General features: G+C 36.1%; 1 protein-coding gene across 1 annotated transcript in view; it reads right to left on the bottom strand.

Annotated features, from left to right (window-relative positions):
• Nucleotides 1-23,789, bottom strand: part of LOC123234049 (cation channel sperm-associated protein subunit beta-like) — a 218,449-nt gene that overhangs the window by 154,376 nt on the left and 40,284 nt on the right. The window contains exon 6 of the mRNA XM_044660000.1: nucleotides 16,951-17,100. Within this exon, the coding sequence (XP_044515935.1) occupies nucleotides 16,951-17,100 (150 nt within the window). The remainder of the gene's footprint in view (nucleotides 1-16,950; nucleotides 17,101-23,789) is intronic.

The following is a 23,789-nucleotide window of genomic DNA, read 5'->3' as shown; positions in this document are numbered from 1 at the left end:
GCAACTAATCCCAATACTATACAAATTATTTGATATGATAAGCAAAGAAGGAGTCCTACCAAATTCCTTTTATGACACAAATATGGTACTGATTCCAAAGCCAGGGAGACCAAAAACAGAGAAAGAAAACTACAGACCAATCTCCCTAATGAACATAGATGCAAAAATCTTAAATAGAATACTAGCAAAGAGACTCCAGCAAGTAATTAAGAAAATCATTCACCATGATCAGGTGGGATTTATACCAGGAATGCAAGGATGGTTCAACATTAGGAAAACCATCCACATAATTGACCATATCAATAGTCTAACAAACAAAAATCACATGATTATCTCAATAGATGCTGAAAAAGCCTTTGACAAAATGCAGCATCCATTCCTATTGAAAACATCGAAAAGTATAGGAATAGAAGGACCCTTCCTAAAAATAATAAACAATATATACCTAAAACCATCAACAAGCATTATATGCAATGGGGATAAATTAGAAGCCTTCCCAATAAGATCAGGAGTGAAACAAGGATGCCCATTATCACCTCTATTATTTAACATTGTACTAGAAACACTAGCAGTTGCAATTAGAGAAGAAAAAGAAATTGAAGGGATCAAAATAGGCAATGAGGAGACTAAGCTATCACTCTTTGCAGATGATATGATGGTCTACTTAAAAAATCCTAGAGAATCAACTAAGAGGCTGGTAGAAATAATCAACAACTTTAGCAAAGTGGCAGGATACAAAATAAATGCACATAAATCATCGGCATTTCTATATATTTGCAACACATTAGAGCAGCAAGAGGTAGAAAGAGAAACACCATTTAAAATCACCCTAGACAATATAAAATACTTGGGAATCTATCTACCAAAACAAACACAGCAATTATACGAAAACAACTACAAAACACTTTCCAAACAAATAAAACTGGACCTCAACAATTGGAAAGCCATTAACTGTTCATGGGTAGGATGAGCTAACATAATAAAAATGAACATCCTACCCAAATTAATTTACCTATTTAGCGCCATACCTATCAAATTACCAAAAAACTTCTTTACCGAATTAGGAAAAACTATAACAAATTTCATTTGGAATAAGAAAAGATCAAGAATATCAAAGGAAATAATGAAAAAAAATGTGAAGGAAGGGGGCCTACCAGTACCAGATATCAAACTATACTATAAAGCAGCAGTCATTAAATCAATATGGTACTGGCTAAGAGATAGAAGGGAGGATCAGTGGAATAGACTTGGGGTTAATGATGTCAGCAAGACAGTGTATGATAAACCCAAAGAGCCCAACTTTTGGGACATGAATCCACTATTTGACAAAAACTGCTGGGAAATTTGGAAAACAATATGGGAGAGATTAGGTTTAGATCAACATCTCACACCCTACACCAAGATAAATTCAGAATGGGTGAATGACTTGAATATAAAGAGGGAAACTATAAATAAGTTAAGTGAACACAGAATAGTATACTTGTCAGATCTCTGGGAAAGGAAAGATTTTAAAACCAAGCAAGAGTTAGAGAAAATTACAAAATGTAAATTAAATGGTTTTGATTATATTAAGCTAAAAAGCTTTTGTACAAACAAAAACAATGTAGTCAAAATCAGAAGGGAAACAACAAATTGGGAAAAAATCTTTTTAACGAAAAACTCTGACAGGGGTCTAATCACTCAAATATACAAGGAGTTAAAGCAATTGTATAAAAAATCAAGCCATTCCCCAATGGATAAATGGGCAAGAGACATGAATAGGCAATTCTCAGGTAAAGAAATCAAAAGTATCAATAAGCACATGAGAAAGTGTTCTAAATCTCTAATAATTAGAGAAATGCAAATCAAAACAACTCTGAGATATCACCTCACACCTAGCAGATTGGCTAAAATGAAAGAAGGGGAGAGTAATGAATGTTGGAGGGGATGTGGCAAAATCCGGACATTGATGCATTGCTGGTGGAGTTGTGAAATGATCCGGCCATTCTGGCTGGCAATTTGGAACTATGCCCAAAGGGCTATAAAAGACTGCCTGCCCTTTGATCCAGCCATACCATTGCTGGGTTTGTACCCCAAAGAGATCATAGATAAACAGACTTGTACAAAAATATTTTTAGCTGCGCTTTTTGTAGTGGTAAAAAACTGGAAAAGGAGGGGATGTCCTTCAATTGGGGAATGGCTGAACAAATTGTGGTATATGCGGGTGATGGAATACTATTGTGCTCAAAGGAATAATAAACTGGAGGAATTCCATGCAAATTGGAGAGACCTCCAGGAAGTGATGCAGAGCGAAAGGAGCAGAGCCAGAAGAACATTGTACACAGAGACTGATATACTATGGTAAAATCAAATGTAATGGGCTCCTGCACCAGCAGCACTGCAATGACAGAAGACAGCCCTGAGGGATTTATGGTAAAGATGCTACCCACATTCAGAGGAAGGACTGCAGGAGAGGAAACATATAAGATAAACAATTGCTTGAATGCATGGACTGAGGAGGACATGAATGGGAAATAGACCCTGAACAAGGACATTTGTTACAACCAGTGGAAATGTGCATTGGCCATGGGTGGGGGGAGAGCGGGGGGTGAAGGGGAAAGTAGGGGCATAAAGTATGTAAACAGATTAAAAATGAATATTAATAAAAAAAAAGATTTTCACAAAAGTGGAGGTATTATGTAGTGAGTTTTTAGTGGATATCCCTTAAGCTTTAAATTAAGAGAAATCAATTTAACAGAAGAAACAAAGACTATCCCTCAGAATGCTAGATTTATTTTTTTTTAACAATTGAGAAAGTAAAATCATTCCTTTGATTAAGCAGAGTGAACCTGGCAGAAATATTCAAAAAAAACTTTTGTAAATTGCAGATTAAAATGAAAAGTAAGTAAGTTATTAGGCCACTTAATTGAACTTTTTCCAAACTTTGAAGTGAAGTACAAATTACTCCTGTAATTTATATGACTATAAATTATATGACTATTATGTACTTAAATTCTTAAGAATTGTTTTTGTCTCCTCTCCTAAAAGAAGTTTGTGTAAATAACTAGAACTATATGTGATGCTTACTTGGGAAAATTCTTTCTGTTATTCCCTTGATAAATTTTTAGAACTCAATGATTCTTTAAAGGATTTTTATATATGCTAAAAAACATCTTAAATAGTGGAATAGGTCATAATTCAAAAGTTAATAATTATATGCTAATATTATAAGGAAATTAGTAAGCTAAAGATTGGTAAATCTATCAATTAGTTTGAAATGATATTAGAATAAATGTTATTATTTTTAACCCTTACTTTCCATCTTGGAATGAATACTGTGTATTGGTTTCAAGGCAGAAGAGCAGTAAGGGCTAGACAATGGGGGTTAAGTGACTTGCCCAAGGTCACACAGTTAAGAAGTACGAAGCTAGATTTGAACCCAAGACCTCTCATCTCCACACCTGACTCTCAATCCACTGAGTCACCCAGCTGCCCCCTAGAATAAATATTGTTGAAAGGATAATGTTTGATGGGAAATTTTTACCATTGGGAAGTGGGGAATTTTGTATATTTATTTTTTGGGGAATAATAGTACCAAAATTTGCATTTTAATTTGAAGGTAATATATGGAGAAAATATAGTGAGTTAGGCCTGCCCTGAAAGCATGAGTTCTTTGTTAAAATCATATTTGAACAAAATGTAATTATGTGCTCTGAAAAAGTGGGCTAGTTGGATAGATTAAAATTTAATAAGTTTTTTTAACACAGAACCTGGTAAGCATTGTATATTTGTTCTGTAGTTTATTGATTGGATGTAAAAGTCTTATACTAGATAATTCTGCAGGAAGTTTTCAATGTGATTGGTATAAATGAATGTACGACAAAAAAGGAATTTTGTTAATTATGTGATCTTAGAAAAGTTATTTCATATTACTGAATTTTACTATAGATAAAATTAATGCCTGACATGAATTTGATAGACTCTCTGTTGGAACTTGTGTTTAAAGTTCTATCCAAGAACTTTAAAAGAACTAAGGTAAGTTCTTTTAAAATCTGGATTCCTTTGGGTCATTGATCACACTGTTATAGCTTTAAATGCTAAAGAAATGATGTAAATCATTTGAAACTATATGGCAATGAAATGGATAATACTATTTTTACTATGGAATTGCTGGGATTCTTGGAGATCTCTGTTCCAAGAAATCTTGCATTTAATTGGGCATATTTCAAAAGTGAAAATAATTCTTAGTGAAGCAAAATTTATTTGAATTATAATGACAAAATCAAATAGAAGAAGGTGGGAGAAGTGCCCAGTATGAATATGAAGTGAATATGAAATATGAAATTGAATATGAAAGAAACAGTTTAAGGGACTTTAATTAAAAGTCCATTTGAAGGAGCTTTTCATTGAAGGCCCTTGAGGGAAATGTAATATAAAGACTCTTTTTTTTTTCAAACCTTTACCTTCCCTCTTGGAATCAATACTGTATATTAGTTCCAAGGCATTAGGGTGGCAAGTGCTAGGCAATTGGAGGTTAAGTGACTTGCCCAAGGTCACAAAGCTAGGAAGTATCTGAAGCCAGATTTAACCCCAGGAGCTCCCAAGACAGAATATGAGGAGTTAAAGGAAGAAAGTTGTAATCTGCTTCTACTCTGAGCCATTGGTTTGAGGATTAAAAGTTTGAATGTTTTATAAAGGCTAAAATAAGTTTTAAGCTCAGGTTAATTTATAAACACAGACCCATTTTGTAATGTTTAATTGCTTTAAAAATTTCCTTGTTTCTGCACTACAGAGAGAAACCTTTTGGGGTAAAAGAGGAACAAAGTTCAAGTCCTCCTAAGAATTCCTAGATAAATAAATTATAATAGTATGGAGAAAATCTTATCAGTTAGGTCCATTATTGAGTGATAAGACTTAGTAAGGCCTGGAAAAATATTGGAGAAAGAGAAAAGAAAAACTGCTAATCACCATGTAGGAAAGGTAAAAGGAAAAAATCTCACAGAATTCCTTTATCTGTAAGTTTTCAATTTGCATGAGCAAGGTCACCAAGGCTCACTTGGGTTATGGAATTTTTAAACAATGAAATTGGACTCATTGAGAACGTACGAGTCTATTTATAATACAGAAATGATTTTTTATGATTGATTTTTATGGTAGGATGAGTTAAGGAAAGAGAACTAAGTGAAACCTCTTATATGCGTGTGAGTCCTGCTAAACTTTTATAATTTTATTGTTTATTCTATGAGAATAAATTTAATTGTATTTAGCCCTTCGCTGTGGTTAGTGGAACTTACCATTGCTGATGAAAAGCTCTTGAGACTGCAACTCATATCATTGTGAGCTTTGAATTCAAACTTGGCTGTCCCATGGAGCAGTAATCCACCATTAGAGAAAAAGCCACCAATTACTCAGACAGAAATATAATCCTGAACTGTCACAGATGGAGATCCTAATCAGGAGAGCTAAGGTGTGATCTTTTTTTATGCTATTTCCTTTTGAATAGAAATGTTCCTATCTACCTGAGTATTCCTGAGGCTGGTTATGAGGTGAAAGTGTTACTGTAAGATTGACTGACATGAATCCAAACAAAGATAAGGCTATGGTGTCCATGTGATGAATCCCTCCGTGCCTTTAAAGCTCATGCCAACAGGGACAAGCTCTGATGCTATTATAATTCCATCCTGGCTTCTCCCTTTTGTAGCAAATTTCTATAATCAGAGCAAGTAGTTGATAGTAATAGGAGCACAATCCAAATACGTAAATGTATAATCATTCCATATCCCAAATGACTAAAGTAAATTGGTATTTGGACTTGTCATCTGCCTGTTAATACATGGTCATGTGTAAAATTAAGTCCATCTGAATGTGGTCAATAACTGAGCACATTTTACTCTAGGCAACCATTTGGTATATGCTATTTTCTATATACAATTTGAAATTATTTACCCTAAGTGTATCTGTATCCCAACCCACATTTTATAGTCAGTCTTAATTTGGGTAATCATTGAACTTGAGGGTGGAGAAGTTTATTTGCAAAAACTGTTGTTGCTTACATTTTTTTTAATAGAATAGCATTTGACCCTCCTAAAGGAATTAGAATGGAAAGCTTTGAGAAAGCAACACATTAGGTAATCCTGAATATTAAATGTAAATTATTCTAATGGACATGTAAAAAACTCTGAATTTTTACATTTTAACTGATTCCTTATTTGTATAACATATCATATATTGTTAATAAGATAAGACCCACAAGGCTTTCAATGGTTTTTATTATCTCAGCTAGTTACTAGAAGCAAAATTTTCTAAGTTGTATTAATTTGCATTTAGAACTGCTTTGTAAAAGGAGCATCTAAAGAATCCCTATAAGTAACCTGGAACCAAAAAAGCAAATCTATTAGAGAAGAAATCTATCCCAAGATATCCAAGAGAAGATATTTTTTAAGAAAAAAACAACCACACAAGACATCTGAGATCTGAAATGAAATTTGTGGACATTCCGATGGGCTACCAAAATGCAGAAAGACTTGATATTATTTAATATTGATATTTGTTACTATTGTGGCAGAAAGTTATTAGCTGAGACACCAGAAATAAAACAAAGACTCCAAGCTAAAAGGATATAGGTTGATTGAGAGAGGGTCAGTCTCACAATAAAGCCGGACTCCAGCTGGCAACTGAAAACCTTGAGCTTTGTGAGCAGCCTCCTTGTAAAGGAAATTATGACATAAGCCTCGAATCAGCAGATATGTATACACTGGGGTTTTACATGTAGGGTGGAGATCATGCAAAGTGCATGCAGCATAATTTGTATATATCAGATGAATAATTTCTCGGCACAGCCATGTGACAATATAGGAATAGAACAAGATGACTGAAGATATATAGAAAGTCAGAAGTTTGAATCATTGGGGGTCAATATCAGAATCAGGCATATAGAATTTCACATTCACACTATGTTATGTAAATGATATAAATATATTACATATGTTTTTGGCTAATGTGTTCTCATAATAGATTATGATAAAAATTATGTCCCACCAAGTTTTTTCTTCTTCTTTGGCCATTGGCAAATTGCCCCTCAACCAAAAAAATGGAGGAAAAAATGGGGGAAATGTGAAATGTCATGGGTTATTATGTTTCTAATGGTTTTTGTGATATTTATACTTCCTTCAGAAACATCAAGATTATGCAATGGTGATGTATGCTTGGAAATAACTGTAAAGTTCAGGCCCTGAAAGGTCAGCATTCTCTGAATGGTGCCCATGTTTTCTTCTCTCTTATCAAAGTTGCATCCTGGTGTATATTTCTTGTGCTGGATAGAAATTACATTACTACATTCTAAAATATCCTCCTCCCCTTTTTCTTGAAATACTATACAAGCCTAAACCATCTTCTAGTTCCTTATGGGGGCCCTTGGATCTCTCTATACTCCCCCCTACCACACACACAGGTATGTTTTCTAATTCTCTCAATGAAAATAAACATCTTTGCTATAGAGCTATAAATGTTCCTTGTTTGGTTTTAAGGTTGATATTTCAGTTCAATCCTTAAATCATTTGTTAATCACATACTATGTTCAAGGTACTGAGCATGCTGAAAAGCTTCCGTTGCTCTGTGATCCTATCAGGATAAGATCCATTTGTAGAAATGTTACCCCAAACAATTAAATCAACCAGCATTTATTAAGCAGGACTGTCTGCCTGTCGTTATTCTAGGACCTCAAACAAAATAGTGTAATAGTCCCTGCCATCAAGCAGCTTCTATTCTAATGGAAGAGGCTGTTTGTTTCTATGTATATATAGAAAATACACATAAGGCAGAATGTAACTTTGAAAAAGCAAGCCCTAGCAATAGGAAAAAGCAGAAAATGCTTCCTACAGAAGGTATCCTTGATCTGAAATCTGAAGGAAACTAGGGATTCTTCAAATCAGAGATGAAGAAAGAGTGCATTCCAGAAAGGGGGAAATAGCTAGCACAAAGAAAGGCCTAAAGTTAAGAGATAAAATGGCCTGTGTGAGAAAGAGCAAGAAATCTAGTACCGTTAAATAGTATATATTAGTATATAGTATATAATATTAAGAAAGATAAGAAGGAGCCAGGTTTTGAAGAGCTTGAAATGTTAAAACAAAGGAACCTCTAAGGGAGCTACTAGTAACATGATCAGAACTCCACTTTGATTGCTATGTAAAGGATGAATTGCAATGGGGAGTAAATTTGGTCCAGGAGACCAAGTAGGAAACCATTGCAATAGTCCAGGAAAGAGAGGAGATGAGGGTCCAAATGACAGCTTTCATAGATTTCCTGTGTGGGAGGCCAATAAGAGAAACAGAGTCTCACATAGATAAAAATCTGAGACTCCTCTTTTGACCCCTTTTGTGATCCATACCTTTTCTTATTGGAAAAACATTATAGCCTTATTGAAAAGCTTTAAGTTCCTAGCAAACTAACAGGTACAGAGTTAATAATTTCTCTCCTTGATAATTAAGAAGCCTGAACTCCAAAAAATATATTACTTAAACAATCAAGGTCAGAACTGGACAAAACTAGACAAGACTTTATCTGGCCAGGTGCAATCCTGTAAATCAAGAGTACAGGACTCAATTATTTAGGATCTCTATGAAATATATTTCTGCTTGCTATTTCCCTCAAATCAGTCATACAGTTAATTTTGATGTCAGGTACATTTAGGCTTTAGTTTGTAGACAGGAGTTAGCTATCCTTCTGATTATTATAATAATGTGGTACAAATATTACAGGTTATTGTGGGACAAAAAGACCTGTTTAATTTAGTAAGATTAAAAGCAGATCTGTGGTTTATACTTAGAAATGTTCATTTATATAAAGATGCTCATTTGTTCCAGTGTTTTGATTTCTTAGAACTCTTTTTTTTACCTATCAGTTAGCTGCAGAATTAGAAAATAGCCATTTTTGTTACATAAAAATTAATACAGCCTCTTCACTTTTACACAATGACAAGTGCAGGTCTTTATTTCCAACCTTGAAATAGGTTATTAAATCCTTCTTTTCTACCATTGAGCCTGTGCTGATATGTGATGCGTGTAGATTGGCCCCTGATTGAAAAAAAATGTTTCCAGACCAAGATTGTCTTGAAAAAAAAAAAGAAATATATTTCTGCTCCCAGAATTAACCTCCTACTAATTGGTGGTTGGAATTTGGCCTTTGACCCTGGACCTATCTCTCTACTTTTTAGACTCTAATGGTTTTTTGTATAATTTGTAACCCCTTCACAGCTATAATTCTTTCTCTGTGCTCTTTGTGTGAAAACAGTATATATTAAACTCAAGACTCCATGGCAAGTTGGAGCAGTTATGAGCTAAGCATTTAGTCTGACTTTTCTCATTCAATCCGACGCCACTAAACGCCACTCAGTACCCCCAAAAATATAGAGCTGGTTCTCTATAGTCCTATTAGTTCTATTCTTTATTCATACAGACCCCTCATTGTCTCTTGTAAAATAGCCTTCTAATCGACCCCCCTGTATCTTCCCACTCCAATTCATCCTTTACAGAACTCCTAAAGTAATACACCCTAAAACCATGCTGGCGAACCTATGGCATGCATACTGGAGGGGGATGCTCCTCTCTCCCTCTCCACAAGCACCTGACGACATTTCTCACCTCACCCACCCCTCTGCCCTGCAACCTAATGGGAGCACTTTCTCTCTCCCCTGTCTGGGCAGGGTGAGGGGCTCACATGTAGGGGTGAGGGTTGCATTTTGGGTGCTCGCTCTCTAAAAGGTTAACCATCCAATTTGGAACTATGCCCAAAGAGTACTAAAAGAATGCCTGCCCTTTCATCCAGCCATACTATTGCTGGGTTTGTACCTCAAAGATATCATAAGGAGAAAGACTTGTACAAAAATATTTATAGCCTCGCTTTTTGTGGTAGCAAAAAATTGGCAAATGAGGGGATGTCTTTCGATTGGGGAATGGCTGAACAAATTGTGGTATCTGTTGGTGATGGAATACTACTATGCTAAAAGGAATAATGAACTGGAGGATTTCCATGTGAACTGGAAAGACTTCCAGGAATTGATGCAGAGTAAAAGGTGCAGATCCAGGAGAACACTGTACACAGAGACTGATACACTGTGTTACAATCGAACATAACGGACTTCTTTACTAGCAGCAATGCAAGGATCCAGAGAAAGGCTGAGGGACTTATAAGAAAGAAAACTAGACACATTCAGAGGAAGAACTGTGGGAGGAGAAACACAGAAGAAAAACAACTGCTTGAACATATGGGCTGATGGGGATATTATTGGGGCTGTAGACACTAAAAGATAACTCTAGTCCAACTATCAATAATATGGAATTAGGTCTTAATCAATGATACATGTAAAACCAAATGGAATTGTGAGTTGTCTAAGGGGGGGGGGGTAGCAGGGTTTGGGAGAGAGGGAAAGAACATGAAACATGTAACTATGGGAAAATAGTCAAAATAAAAATTTTAAAAACATTTAAAAACAAACAAATAAATAAACAGAAGGTTTGCCAGCACTGCTCCAAAACACATCTGATCAAATCACACACTAACCTCCCACACAATCAGCAGGGTCAAATATGTTTTCTGCCTAGCATTTAAAGACCCTCATAGCCTTGTTCCTTCCTGCTTCTCTAGTCTTCTTACTTTCCTCCAGGCATTCTAAAGTCAAATTTTATCTACTTACTTGCTTGTTCTACACATGACATTCAATCACTCATTTCCATGCCTTTGCACTATTCCCATGCCTGGGATGCTCTCCCTTAGTCTCTTCAAATTATTCATTTCCTTTAAGACTCAGCTCCAGTGAGAACTCCTCCTGGGAAGCTTTGCCAGTACCCACATAGAAAAAGACCTAAATGAAAGATTCAGTGAAAGTAGAAACAAGCATTTGGTAATTGATTAAAATTTTCAGGACATTCAGTCTTGAAGAGATTTTCCATTGACTGTTGTAGGGTATCAATTTTCCTTGCTATTTCTTTGGTCCCTTTTTCATTCTGTAGTACTTTGTTTCCTTCAGGTATTCCTCCAGTCCCTGTGTCCAGGTGCCTTTGTTTTTTTCTCTGAAGTTTTACCTAGACTTTGTAGAGGGTTGGTATCCTCTTCAGGTTTCACTTCCTGAACATCTTTCAAACCAGAGTATTTCCTCCTTATGGTCAGAGTTGTCATCAATCTGTCCTCTTCTAAATGGTGTGGGCAGAGCCTATGATACCATGAGTATAATGGGCCATAATAGGCTGTTCCTTCAAGGGTGTCCATGTTCTAGAGTCCCCCTCTGGACCTCTCCTTGCTGTAGACTTGACCTAATGTTCATCCTCACTGAAGCTAGGCTCAGGGGTTACTTCTGTGCTGGGTTCCCAACATAGACTTCAGTGACTGCTTGGGCTGGATTTTGTTTAGGACTTTTGTCCTGAAGCTTGGCAAAGCCACTGAGATCCAGCTGATCAGTCAGAAATGCCCTGAGGCTTCTTCTCTCTGATAGGTTAGAATTGGATTGGTACATCATTGGGATTGTGTCAGCCTCAAGCTCTTATTTCTGGAGTGCAGGGCTGGACAAGTCTTGAATGTCCTAAGGCTACACTCCTTCTGGAACTGAGCACACAGATTTGTGGAAGTTTCATGTGGAAAAATTGGGATCTTCCCAGAATACCAACCAGAGCCACAAGATTAGGGCAAGATTTGATCTTGGCTGGCCTTGGGTTCTCTAGGGCTCAGATATGGAATGCTGGGATTCCACCCAGAAAGCTACAAAGATGATTGTTCTAAAGGGACTATTCCAAGAACTCTGAAGAATCCTGAGTTATAAGGATTCCTGGATTAGATAAGGAGTCTGGAAGTAATTTCTTTCCATGACCTAGACGAGATCATGTTTGGATAGAGGGTTTGAGAAAGATCTGGGATTCTCTCTGTCCTAACAGATAACCATCTTAATTTGGGTCTTCTGTGATTTGCTTAACTAGTTCAAATCGTTTGTAACAAAAAGAAGGCTAAAATCTTGTGTACACTAGATCTTTCAATTAACTGTTTGCCTGTAAAAAATGTGGTCTTTACCACTTCTTCAAAGGGTCATTTGAAAAATCAGCCAGTTATCTTCTCAGATTTTTCATCAAGGATACCCTTTACATAATGATACATTACATAATGATTTTCATAAAAATGAGAAATATCATTAACACAAAAGACTTTATGAAAATGAAAAATCACATATGTAGAGCAATGGTTATCTTTATTGTTTGGGGAGATAATTTTAACATCAATATTTTTTCCTTTTCTTTTCCAACTTTTCATTTTCTGAAATAGCTTATAAAATGGTTGATAATTCTTTTAATGTTTTCTCACCTCTATCACAAATATGCTTGGTCTTGTCCAACTGCTTTTTCTGATATCTTCTAAGGTCTCATTTCAAATTTTTCATGTAGCACAGCAAGCTTTAAAGTGTTAATGTTCAAATGAAGCAGATTCTTTCTCAAGATAGCAATTGTTTATGTAAATACTAAAAAAAAGTGATGTTTTCCTACTATTTGTTGACTTGCCAGTTTCCTCTGGGAGTTCTGTGAAGTATTTCACCAATTTTTTCATAGATTTGTTTTCATTTCTATTACTTATCTCTGGTTTTGTGAAATACACTTGTCAGTGACCTTCTGTAATCTAACTACACAATGTTTACAAATGAGTTTACACCTTCAACAACATTGCTTTTAACTATCAACATTTTTGCTTGGAAGAGAGATCAAAGGTTCAGTTACTAAGTGATTCTTGAGCTTTTTAGGCTTTTCATTTTAATGAGTGAGCAACATCAGTGAAGATCATGATCAATATGTTTGTCTTTTTCCAATCCCACCCCCATTTTTTTGTTTTCCTACTTTTTAAAGAGATTGTGGTGAAATTGTAATCATTGATATCATCTCATCTTTGTCATTCCTTTTCATTTGATCTTAATTTGATTTTTATTCTAATTAGTAAATGCTGTAATTGAACCCAAACAACTCAATCAGTTTTAATTCCTACATCAGTAGCTAGTAATTTCCAGAATATTTTTTTTTATTTTTCATTTTCCATGATATGAGTTTGGGCTGGCTTCCAACCCTCCAGTTCCACTTTTTTTCCAACTCTCAAACATTATCTCCACTTTTTCCTTCTTCACTCTTGTCTCAAATGAAGAGAGAAACCTTAATCTTGCCAAGGACAATCCTTTTATATGAACCCTAGATCCCATTCAGTCTTCTCCAGCAGATTATGCCCACTATAATTACCATTCTTTATCTTATCTTCAATCTTCTCCTACCTACTAGCTCCTCCTGGCCTACCTTGTCTTCCTTATGCTTAAAAACTAATTAACAAATGAACAAGTAAAAATAATTTGACCTAATATTCCCACTAGCAATGTTCCTATAGCTTTCCTTCCATTTGTAGCTGAGCCTCTTTAGAAGCCTTTACCTCCTCTCCTTTCATTCTTTTCTAAACCCTCTACAACCTGGATCTCACCAAAATTACTAATGATCTCTTAATTGCCTAATCTAATGGCCTTTTTTTTCAATTAGTATCCTTTTTGACCAATCTATAACATCTAACATCTTCTTCTCTTGGATATTCCCTCATCTCTGAATTTTCACAACACTGTTCTTTCCTGGTTCTCTTCCTATCTGGCAGACCATTTCTTCTTAATAACCTTTACTGATTTTTTTATCCAAATAAGGCCTCTGCCGGCGGCCCTCATGTCTTCATTCTCTGTCTCACTTAGTCATCTCATCAGCTCCATGAATTCAATTATCATCTCTATGCAGATGATTCCAGAACTATGTATCCATTCTTCTCTCTTGCATTACAGTCTCACATAGCAATATGATGCTAAATATTTATCAAGCAGTTCTCAAAAATTTTGTGTACATAATCAGTTGAAATTCTACTTTTTGCTAATGTCCTTTTGTGATGCCTTTGGCTGCCAGAGCTTTCCTGCTCAAATTACCTTCTATATATCTTTTATGTGCCCAGCTATTTGCATATCATCTTCCCCCATTAGACAGTAATCTTGAGTGCTTGGGCTATTTTTTCCTTTGTTATATTCCCATAACTTAGGACAGTTTCCTAGCACTAACTGAATTTATAATAAATGCTTGTGGACTGATTCCACTTTCACATTAAAAAGTCATCATTTAATAAACATTGCATTGATGCAATTTGAAGAATCATGAAAAGCTCTTTATTAGATCTTGTTACCACTTGCTTCTCTGCCACAGACAATGGCCCAAAAACTTTAACTATCTTCAAAGTCATCTTTTTGTCATCATGAGTACCGAGAAATGAGATGATTAAGAACCCCCAAAATGGTGTTTCTATTTGCTTGGGATGCAAAAAAGAATAAGTTGCATTATCACCTTTATTGACCTCTCTAAACAGATTCTATAAGGAATCATTTCATTTTAAGTTATACCTTCTTTTGTCTTAGTTTCATTTAGCCAGAGATTATCAGTACTAGGGGATTCAGGTCTTCTGAGTCATTGATCCTTGGAGAAAGATCTTGAGTTTTAAGTACCTAAAACTATATTAATGTTTATTAACTTAATAAACTAGGTGCAGGGATTTTTAAGATAAAAACAGTCCTTGATCTTAAGTTTACTTGCTTCTAGGATTGGAATATGCCACACATATATAGATATGCATATGTATATATAGATAAATAGTTGCATTTGTGTATGTGTGCATACAAATGAGTAAAAACAAGGACATTTTAGGAGAGAAAGAATATTGTCAATTTAGGGCATGATCAGGAAAAATGTTGTATAAGAGGTAGTGCTGAGCTAAGCCCAAATGGAAATGAAAGATTATAAGAGGCAAAAAGAGTAACTTGAGTAAAATAATGGGGGCAGTAAATAAAATGCTGAGTTCAGAGAATAGTTAGTAAGAGAGTTTGGCTAAAATATAGCATAATTAAAGAAAAAATGTACTATCCTTAAAGGAAAATAATATGGATTAAATCTGGGAAAACTTGTTTGGATTCAGAAGGTAGAAGACTTTAGGTGGCAATTTGAAGAATGATGAATTTATCTTATAAGTAATGGGAAATTACTGAAAATTTTTGAGTAAAAAGGGAAAATAGTCAGATATATGTCTTAGCAAGATTATTTTGGCAGCTGTATGGAAGATGGGTGGAAAAGGTTAGCAAATGGAAGCAAAAAGACAAATTAGGAGGCTACCATAATAGTCCAAGCTGAAAGGTGGCGATGATTTGAATTTATGTGTTGACTATTTGAATGAAAGGCAATTGAGAGAGAGAAGAGGAAACAAGCACTGTGCTAATCACTTTAAAAACACCATATCACCATACCCCAATTGACAGTTGGTCAAAGGATATGAATAAGAAGTTTTTAGATAAAAAAAATCAAAGCTATCAACAATCATATGAAAAAATGTTCCAAATCACTCTTGATTAGGGAAATGCAAATTAAAACAATTCTGTGATACCACCTCACTATCAGATTGGTTAATATGATGGTAAAGGAAAATAATAGATATTGGAGGGGATGTGGCAAAATTGGGACACATGCATTGTTGGTGGAGTTGTGAATTGATCCCACCATTCTGGAAGACAGTTTGGAACTATGCCTTAAGGGAAATAGCCCTTGCTCTCAGGAAGCTTACAGCCAAATGGAGAGACAGTTCAAATGGGGACAATGGCAGCCTGTAAAAGGAGTTTCTGTCTAGAAAGTTACAAGAATAGTGAGAAGAGCCATACAGCATACATTCACTGTCATTCCCTTTCATAGAAAATAATGATAATGTTGGCTTAATTCCTCTTTTAGAGCAGATATGGGGGTGGGGGAGAAAGATGATAAACATGGCTACAAGGTAGGTGGCAAAATGTTCATGGTGCATGAATATTAAGCATGGTCTGGGACCAACCAGATATGGCTAAGTTTACACTCACTGGTGAATTAAATAGCCCCAAAGGTAAGTATTAAACTGAGTAGATTAACTTATTGCAAGTGAGGTGCAGGGGCAGAGCCAAAATGGATGGCAATATGTCTCAATATTCTTAATGTGGATAGGTTTGAAACAGAATCTGCCTGTAGGATATTCAGGTGAATAAAAGGCGATTGGTATGGGGATAGAGAACTAGAATTAAGGAAAAAAAGATTATAGCTAGTCATATCATCTTCATATTGATGATAATTGACTAGGACAAGAAAGACTGATATCAAAGCTAAGGACTTTGTGCTATCACAGCTTAGGGCTTCATACATCAAAATGAATGTCAAAGAAACAGGACCAGGATTGACACAGGGTCAAGAATAGAGAGTACTTTCACATCCTCAGCCATTTGGAATTTAATTATTGTTCTGATAGCAGGTCTGAATTCAATCCAATCCCATCTCAGATGATGATGACCTTGAATCAAAACTCTGTATCTTAATTCCTCCCCACCAACTGCCCAGCATTTGGAGAGAGAACACTACACCTAACCCTATCCTTCCAACATCAAAGGATTCAAAGATGATCCAACCCACTGGTACCATTGGCAAGTAAATTCTGTTCTGTTGATCCCAATGATTTATAATCTCTGTCTCCTAGGGCAAATACCAAGCATTGCCAACTATTCCTCTTCACAAACTTGTCACCATGTCAAAGTTTTGTTTTTCTTTCTTTTTTTCCTCCCAGTGGGGGTTGAAGGGAGGTAAGAGGAAGGAAAAAATTAATACTTCATACTTGAGAAATAAATCATTTTAAAAACATTTAAGGTCCTTGAGAGCAGGGATTAATCTTTTTTTGTAATCATATTCCCTGTATTTAGACAGTGCCTTGAACATTATTACTATTATTATTTTTGTATAATCAGATAATTATAATATAGTAAATGTAATAAATATTCACTAAGTAACACTAAATAAACCCTTTTTATTCATTTATTTAGTCAATCTCCATGCACTACTAGCTTTAGAAAAATATTCAAAATTTAAAATATAAACTTACCAAGACAATGGGAAGTACACTTGAGACCAACTACTGCTACATCATTAGCACATGGAGATCTTGTAATAATGATACGTTTCACATGGTCAAGGAATGGAAAAAATCTTTTCATGGGCAAGACTTTTCCAATTTTCCACTGAAGAATAGGCTCTGTGGAATGAGCAAATTTAAGTGTTAACATTTATACCTGTATTTGGGAAAATTAACCATTTGGTTACATGCCTTTAAAAGCTTTGAAGGAGCATCATGCTAAGTGCCTACAGGATACCTCTATACAGATGTGTATTTGGTCTCTCAACGCAACACATTCTAAACTAAGCTTACTATATTTCCCTCTAAACTTGCTTCTCATTCTGACTTTTGTTATTTTTTTCCTTGGTGGCATTTTTACCATGTCTCCCACTTTAAGGTTAGCACACTGTCTGGCACATCATAGGCTTTGAATAAATGTTTATTGTTGGTTGATTGATTACTCTCTCACCTCCCATACCTCTCAGTGCCCATATCCTATCCATTTCCCTTTCACAATATCTTTCATATTGGCCTTCTTCTCTACTCATTCCCCCACCCCGCCACTCCACAACCCCTCGTCATCACCCTAGCTCAGGTCTTTATTTACAACTGCTTGAACTATTGGAAACATTTTATAACAGATCTTCCTTTGTGGCTCTTCTCTTTCCAGTCCATTCTTCATACCACTGTTCACCCAACTTTCCTTAGGCATGGATCTGGTTACATCACACTTTTCTGCATCAGCCATTTGCTCAAATTTCCTCAAGGCCCTAAATAATCTGAGTTTTCCAGGATTATCTCTTAAAACCCATTTCCCTTGGACTGATCTCTGTCACCAAATATAACTTGCTTTTTCTCACTCTATAATTTTGGTCCTGTTCAACTCAATTCAGTTGAATAAATATTCATTAATCACCAGCTCTATAAAAATAGAGCAGTAGGGCAAGTAGCACAGTGGATAGAGTGCTAGGCCTGCAGTCAAGAGAACCTGGGTCCAAATCTGGGACTTCCCAGCTTTGTGACCCTGGGCAAGCCTTATTTAACTTCAATTGACTAGCTCTTACCCCTCTTCTATTTTAGAACAGATACTAGGTAGAAGATAAGCCTAAAAACAAACAAACAAACAAACAAAACAGATCAGCACCTTCTCTGCAAATTTCTTTCAGAGAGTTTGCCCCTGACAGTGAGAGGTTGAATTTGTTGCTCAGAGATGCACAGCCAGTATTTGTCAGCAGTGAGATCTGAATCCATGTCTTCTGGACCCAGAGGTTAGCTCTATCCATTACACAGCACTGCTCCTCAGTCAGTGTCATACAAGGCACTCTGCTATGCACTAGCAATTAAAGACAGAAGCAAGAACATCCTTGCCCCTAAGAAACTTTCTTATTCCTGTTTTTGTTATTCCATATATGAAGAGGGAGGAGGTGGGGAGGATACAATATGAATACAAATTAGTAGGATAATTAAGGAGGGGAAAAGCACTAACTAGGGGGATCGGGGAAGACTTCAAGGAGGAGGACACATCTGAGATGATGCTTGATGATAGACAAAGATTCAGTGAGTTAGATACCAAGAAAGCATATGTTCTAAGCATGTGAGGTGGGGGGGAGGTGGGAGGACGGGGCTGCAAATACAAGAATTGGAATGTCAAAATCAGGAAAATAGCTGCTAATCCTACATAACTGGAATGAAGAATCTGTGAAAGGCATTAGCAGGAAATGATACCGGGAAGGTAGGTTGAAGCTAGGAGGGTTTTAAAGGACAGGCTGCAGATTTACATTTTATTCTAGAGAGCATCAATTTCCTAAGGCATCAACAAAGGTTTTGGAGAAAGGGGCTTTATGTTGTCATACATGTGATATAGGAAGATAATTTTAGAAGCCGTGAAGAGGGTACATTAGAGAAAGCAGCTACTAGAATCAAGAAAAGCAATTATAGAAGGCAATTATAGAAGGGTAAGAAGTAATGAGATCCTGAACTAGAGTAGGGGGTATGTGAGTAGAAAGCAATGGACACCTGCTAGCTGTGTGATCCTAGGAAAATAACTTCTCTTGGCTTCAATTTCCTCAGCTATCAAATAGGAATTATAGCGCTTGCCTCCAAGGATGGTTTTCCAAACCTTTAAGTGCTATGTAAAGACTAATTATTATTATGTGAGAAAAGTAGGGAAGTGGAATGGCAAGGTTTGGCATTTAATTAGTTATGGAGGGTAAAGGAGAAGAAAGTATCAAAGATGGTTCCAAGTTTATAGATCCAGTTGACTTGGAAGGTGATATTACCTTCAATATAGAAAAGTTTAGAGGAAGGCTAGGTTTAGTGGAGAAAATAATTCCATTTAGGACATGTTCTGTTTCAAACCTAAGGACTATATAGGAGAATATGACAAGCAATCAGTTAAGGTACATACATCACTGGAATTCAGAGGAGATATTTGAGGTGGATATATAGTCTTGGGAGCCATCCAGAGAAGTCATCCAGAGAACACAGTGATGAGACCACTAATGGAGAAAAGAGAATGAAGTCCAAGACAGAGGCTTAGAGAGTACCAAAGCCAAGAGACAAGAGAAAATGACATTTTACCAAGAAAACTGAGGAAGAGTAGATAGTCTGTTAGGAGGAGAAATAAAAAAGAGTAGTATATAAGCTAAGGAAGGAGAATCTATCTAGGATAAGTGTTCCATGCCATATAAAACAATCTAATAACATAAAGGGCATAGAAAGTGTTCATTTGTATTTGATAGGGAAAGTTTACTCACAAAGAGTTTTCTGTACCAATAGAATCACTGATAGTATGTCAAAAAAATCAGAATAATTGAAGTATCCAGAGTGGGGTAAAAAGTTTGGTTAAGGACTTTGAGATCATAAAATAAGGGAAACAATTAAAGGAAAGAATAATGATTAGCTTTTTTTTCTCTTATTGATATTGCTAGAATTTCTAATGCCATGTTAAATAATATTGGTGATAATGGGCATCCTTGTTTCACTCCTAATCTTATCAGGAAGATTTCTAGGTTTTCCCCTTTACAAATAATACTTGCTGATGGCTTTAGGTAGATGCATATCATTTTTAAGAAAAGGTAGAGGGAGTCAAGATGGCCCCTTAGAAGCAGAGAAAGTCAAGTCCTTCGTGAAAACCCTTCCACATCAATCAAAAACAAAAGAGACAGAAAACCAAATCAACAACAGGACAGACCTGGGGGACCCTCCTGCTCAATTTAACTTAGAAAGTATGCAGAGAAGACTGAATTTTAGGGTTTAAGGAAAAGAATGAAAGAAGGTTCTAGGACCCCTTCCCCACCTACTGCGACCATAGCAGGAATGGAGGCAGCTGGAAGAGAGGTGCAGAGAGGAGGGCAGCCTGGCTGCAGCCTTCAGCCACCACTCTCTATCTTGTGTCTCAGCCTCTGGAGATTTTGGCCTCAGAGCACATCCAGCTCTGCAGATCAGCTAGGCCAGGCTTAATCCTCTCTATCAATATGGCAGATAAGAATCCTTCAGGGGTCAGGGAAGCTCAACCTTCAACACCTCTCCCCCACCTATAGCACTGAGACCCATAGTAAGAATTCAATTGACAGGGATCTCAAGGTTAAGGCTGTAACCCTGACAGAGTACCTTGGTACCACCACAAGAAGCTCAGGGCTCTGACTGGGCAGTAGGTAGGGAGGCAGCTAGCAGAAAGGAGTAGAGAGGAAGAAAAGGGTAGCTACCCTCAGCCTCCACACCTTCACCTTCACCTTCAGCTTCTGCTGGCAGCTGGGGAAGATCTGGTCTCAGGGCTCATTAATACTCCATCAGCCTAATCTAGTTAATCAGCAGACCAGAGAAGCCCCTTCAGGACAGAATAGCCCAAACATACAGATACAGCAAATAAACAGAGAAGCAAGAATACAGCCAAAGACAGTGGGGAAAGAAAGTGGGAAATGAGTAAAAAAACAAAAAAAGAAATTACAATCAATAGCCTCTATCCAGGTAATGAAAAAAGAACAAATGGAACAGAAGAAGACCAAAGAACACCAAAAAAAACATCTCAGGAACTCCAGAGAATTGGACATAGGCTTTGGAAAAAACTCAAAAAACAATTCAAAAAACAATTGAGAGGCTGAAGACAATTGAAAAAGAACTTAAAGAGGGCAGCTGGGTGGCTCAGTAGATTGAGAGTCAGGCCTAGAGGTAGAGGGTACTAGGTTCAAATCTGGCCTCAGACACTTCCTAGCTGTGTGACCCTGGGGCAAGTCACTTAACTCCCATTGCCTAACTGTTACCACTCTTCTGCCTTAGAACCAATACACAGTATTAATTCTAAGATGAAAGGTAAGGGTTAAAAAAAGAAAAGAAAGAAAGAAAGAACTTAAAAAGCAAAATAGGTCATCTGAAAACATAGGAACATGAACTAAAACAAGAAAATAATGTTCTAAAAGCCAGAATTCACCAGCTTGAAAATGAGGCAAAGAAAGTGAAAGATGATCTATAAAGAAAAACAGACCAAAAGGAAAAGGATGACCAAAAAGCCTGGGATTAAAATCAGTCTTTAAAAATTAGAATCTAACAGCTAGAAGCAAATGACTTCTTAAGACAGCAAGAGTCTATAAAACAAAATCAAAAGAATGAAAAAATTGAAGAAAATATAAAACACCTCATTGATAAAACAACAGACATGGAGAATAGATTCAGAAGAGACAATTTAAGAATTTTTGGACTCCCAGAAAATTATGACAAAATAAAAAGCCTAGACCTCATTCTATAGGAAATTATCCAAGAAAATTGCCCCAACATCCTTAAACAAGAGGGTAAAGTGGAGATTAGAAGAATCCATAGATCACCTCCTGCATTTAATCCCCAACCAAAAACCCCCAGCAATGTTATAGCCAGACCAGACCAAAGAAAAGATACTACAAGTTGCCACAAAGAAACCATCCAGATATCATGGAGCCACAGTTAGAATAACACAGGACCTGGCTACATCCACACTGAAGGAATGGAAGGCATGAAATATGATATTCCAGAAAGCAAGGGAACTGGGTCTACAACCAAGAATCAACTACCCAGCAAAATTGACTATATTCTTGCAGGGGAAAGTATGGTCATTAAATAAAAATGAAGACTTCCAAGCATTCCTAAAGAAAAGCCCAAACTTAAACAGAAAATTTGATGCCCAAACACAGAACATAAGAGAATCACCACAAGGTAATTAAGAAAGGAGGGGAAAAAGGGACCCAATAAGTTCAAATAATTTGTATTCCTTTAAGAAAAGATGATGTTGATAACTCTTAAAATAGTTATCATCAGGGTAGCTAGAAGAAGTATACTTAGAGGGCACAGTGACAAACTGTATAGGATGAAATGTCAAAAAATTTTTAAACTAAGGGTAAAAAAAGAGGAAAATACTAAGAGAAATTGGAAAAGAGATAAAATAAGGAAATTTTAGATTTCATAAAGAAGTGCATGGGGGAGGAGGGGAGAAGACCAATACAAATGGAAGAGTGAAAGAGGTTAAATCTTATCTGCTTTGAAATTAGCTCAGAGAGGGAATAACAATCAGATCCATTGGGGAGGAGAATTGTATCATGCCCTATAGAGAAATATGAAGGTAATAAACAAGCTGGTGGGGAGGGGAGCAATACAAGGGAGGGAGAGGTTGGGGGGCCATTTAAAAGGCACTATAGTAAGAGGGGAATAAATAAGAGGGGAGGGGTAAGAAGGAGATTAACATTAGGGAGAAGAAAAGGGGGAGACAGACTAAAAAAAAGTTGGAGGGTGGGTAAGAGGAATAAGAGAAAAGGCAGAATCAAAGGAGGAGGTCAAAATGGAGGAGAATACACAGACAGTAATCATAACTATGAATGTGAACAGAATGAACTCTTCAATAAAAAGGAAGCAGAAGGCAGAATAGATAAAAAACCAGATCCTACCATATTTTATCTACAAGAAATACACTTGAGACAGGTAGACATGCTCAGGGTAAAGATAAGAGGGTAAAGCAGAATTTACTGGGCCGCAACTAACAAAGAAGGCAGGAGTAGCAATTATGATCTCAGACAAAGCTAAAGCAAAAATAGATCTCATTAAAATAGATAAGGAAGGTAATTACATCTTGATGAAAGGCATTATAAATAATGAAGAAATATCAGTACTCAACATATATGCACCAAATGGTATAAGTACAGCATTCAGATTTCTAAAGGAGAAACTAAAGGAGCTTAAGGAGGAAATAGATAGTAAAATAATACTAATGGGGTTCCTTAATCTTTCTCTATCATTACTAGATAAATCTAACCAAAAACTAAATATAAAAGAAGAGAAGTGAAGGAAATTTTAGAAAAATTAGAGTTCAAAGATACTTGGAGAAAAATAAATAGGGATAAAAAGGAATATACCTTCTTTTCAGCAGCTCATGATACATATACAAAGATTGACCATGTACTCAGGCATAAAATCATTGCAAACAAATGTAGAAAAGCAGAAATAATAAATGCAATCTTTTCAGATCATAATGGAATAAAAATCATAATTAATAATGGCTCGTGGAGAGGAAAAATTAAAATTAATTGGAAACCAAATAATCTAATTCTTCAAAACTGATGCTTCAAGGAACAAATCAAAGAAACAATTACTGATTTCATTGACAAGAATGACAATGAGAAAACAACTTATCAAAACCTATGGGATGCAGCCAAAGCAGTACTCAAAGAAAAATTTATATCACCGAGTGCACATATCAACAAATCAGAGAGGGAAGAGGTAAAAGAACTGGGCACACAATTTTAAAAATTAGAAAGAGAATAAATTTAAAATTCCCAGATAAAAACTAAATTGGAAACCATAAAAAA

This window comes from Gracilinanus agilis, chromosome 2 (genome assembly GCF_016433145.1).
Source record: "Gracilinanus agilis isolate LMUSP501 chromosome 2, AgileGrace, whole genome shotgun sequence".
Lineage (NCBI taxonomy): Eukaryota > Metazoa > Chordata > Mammalia > Didelphimorphia > Didelphidae > Gracilinanus > Gracilinanus agilis.
Note: the sequence above shows the minus strand (reverse complement) of the source record. Positions and strands in the feature narration are given on the sequence as shown.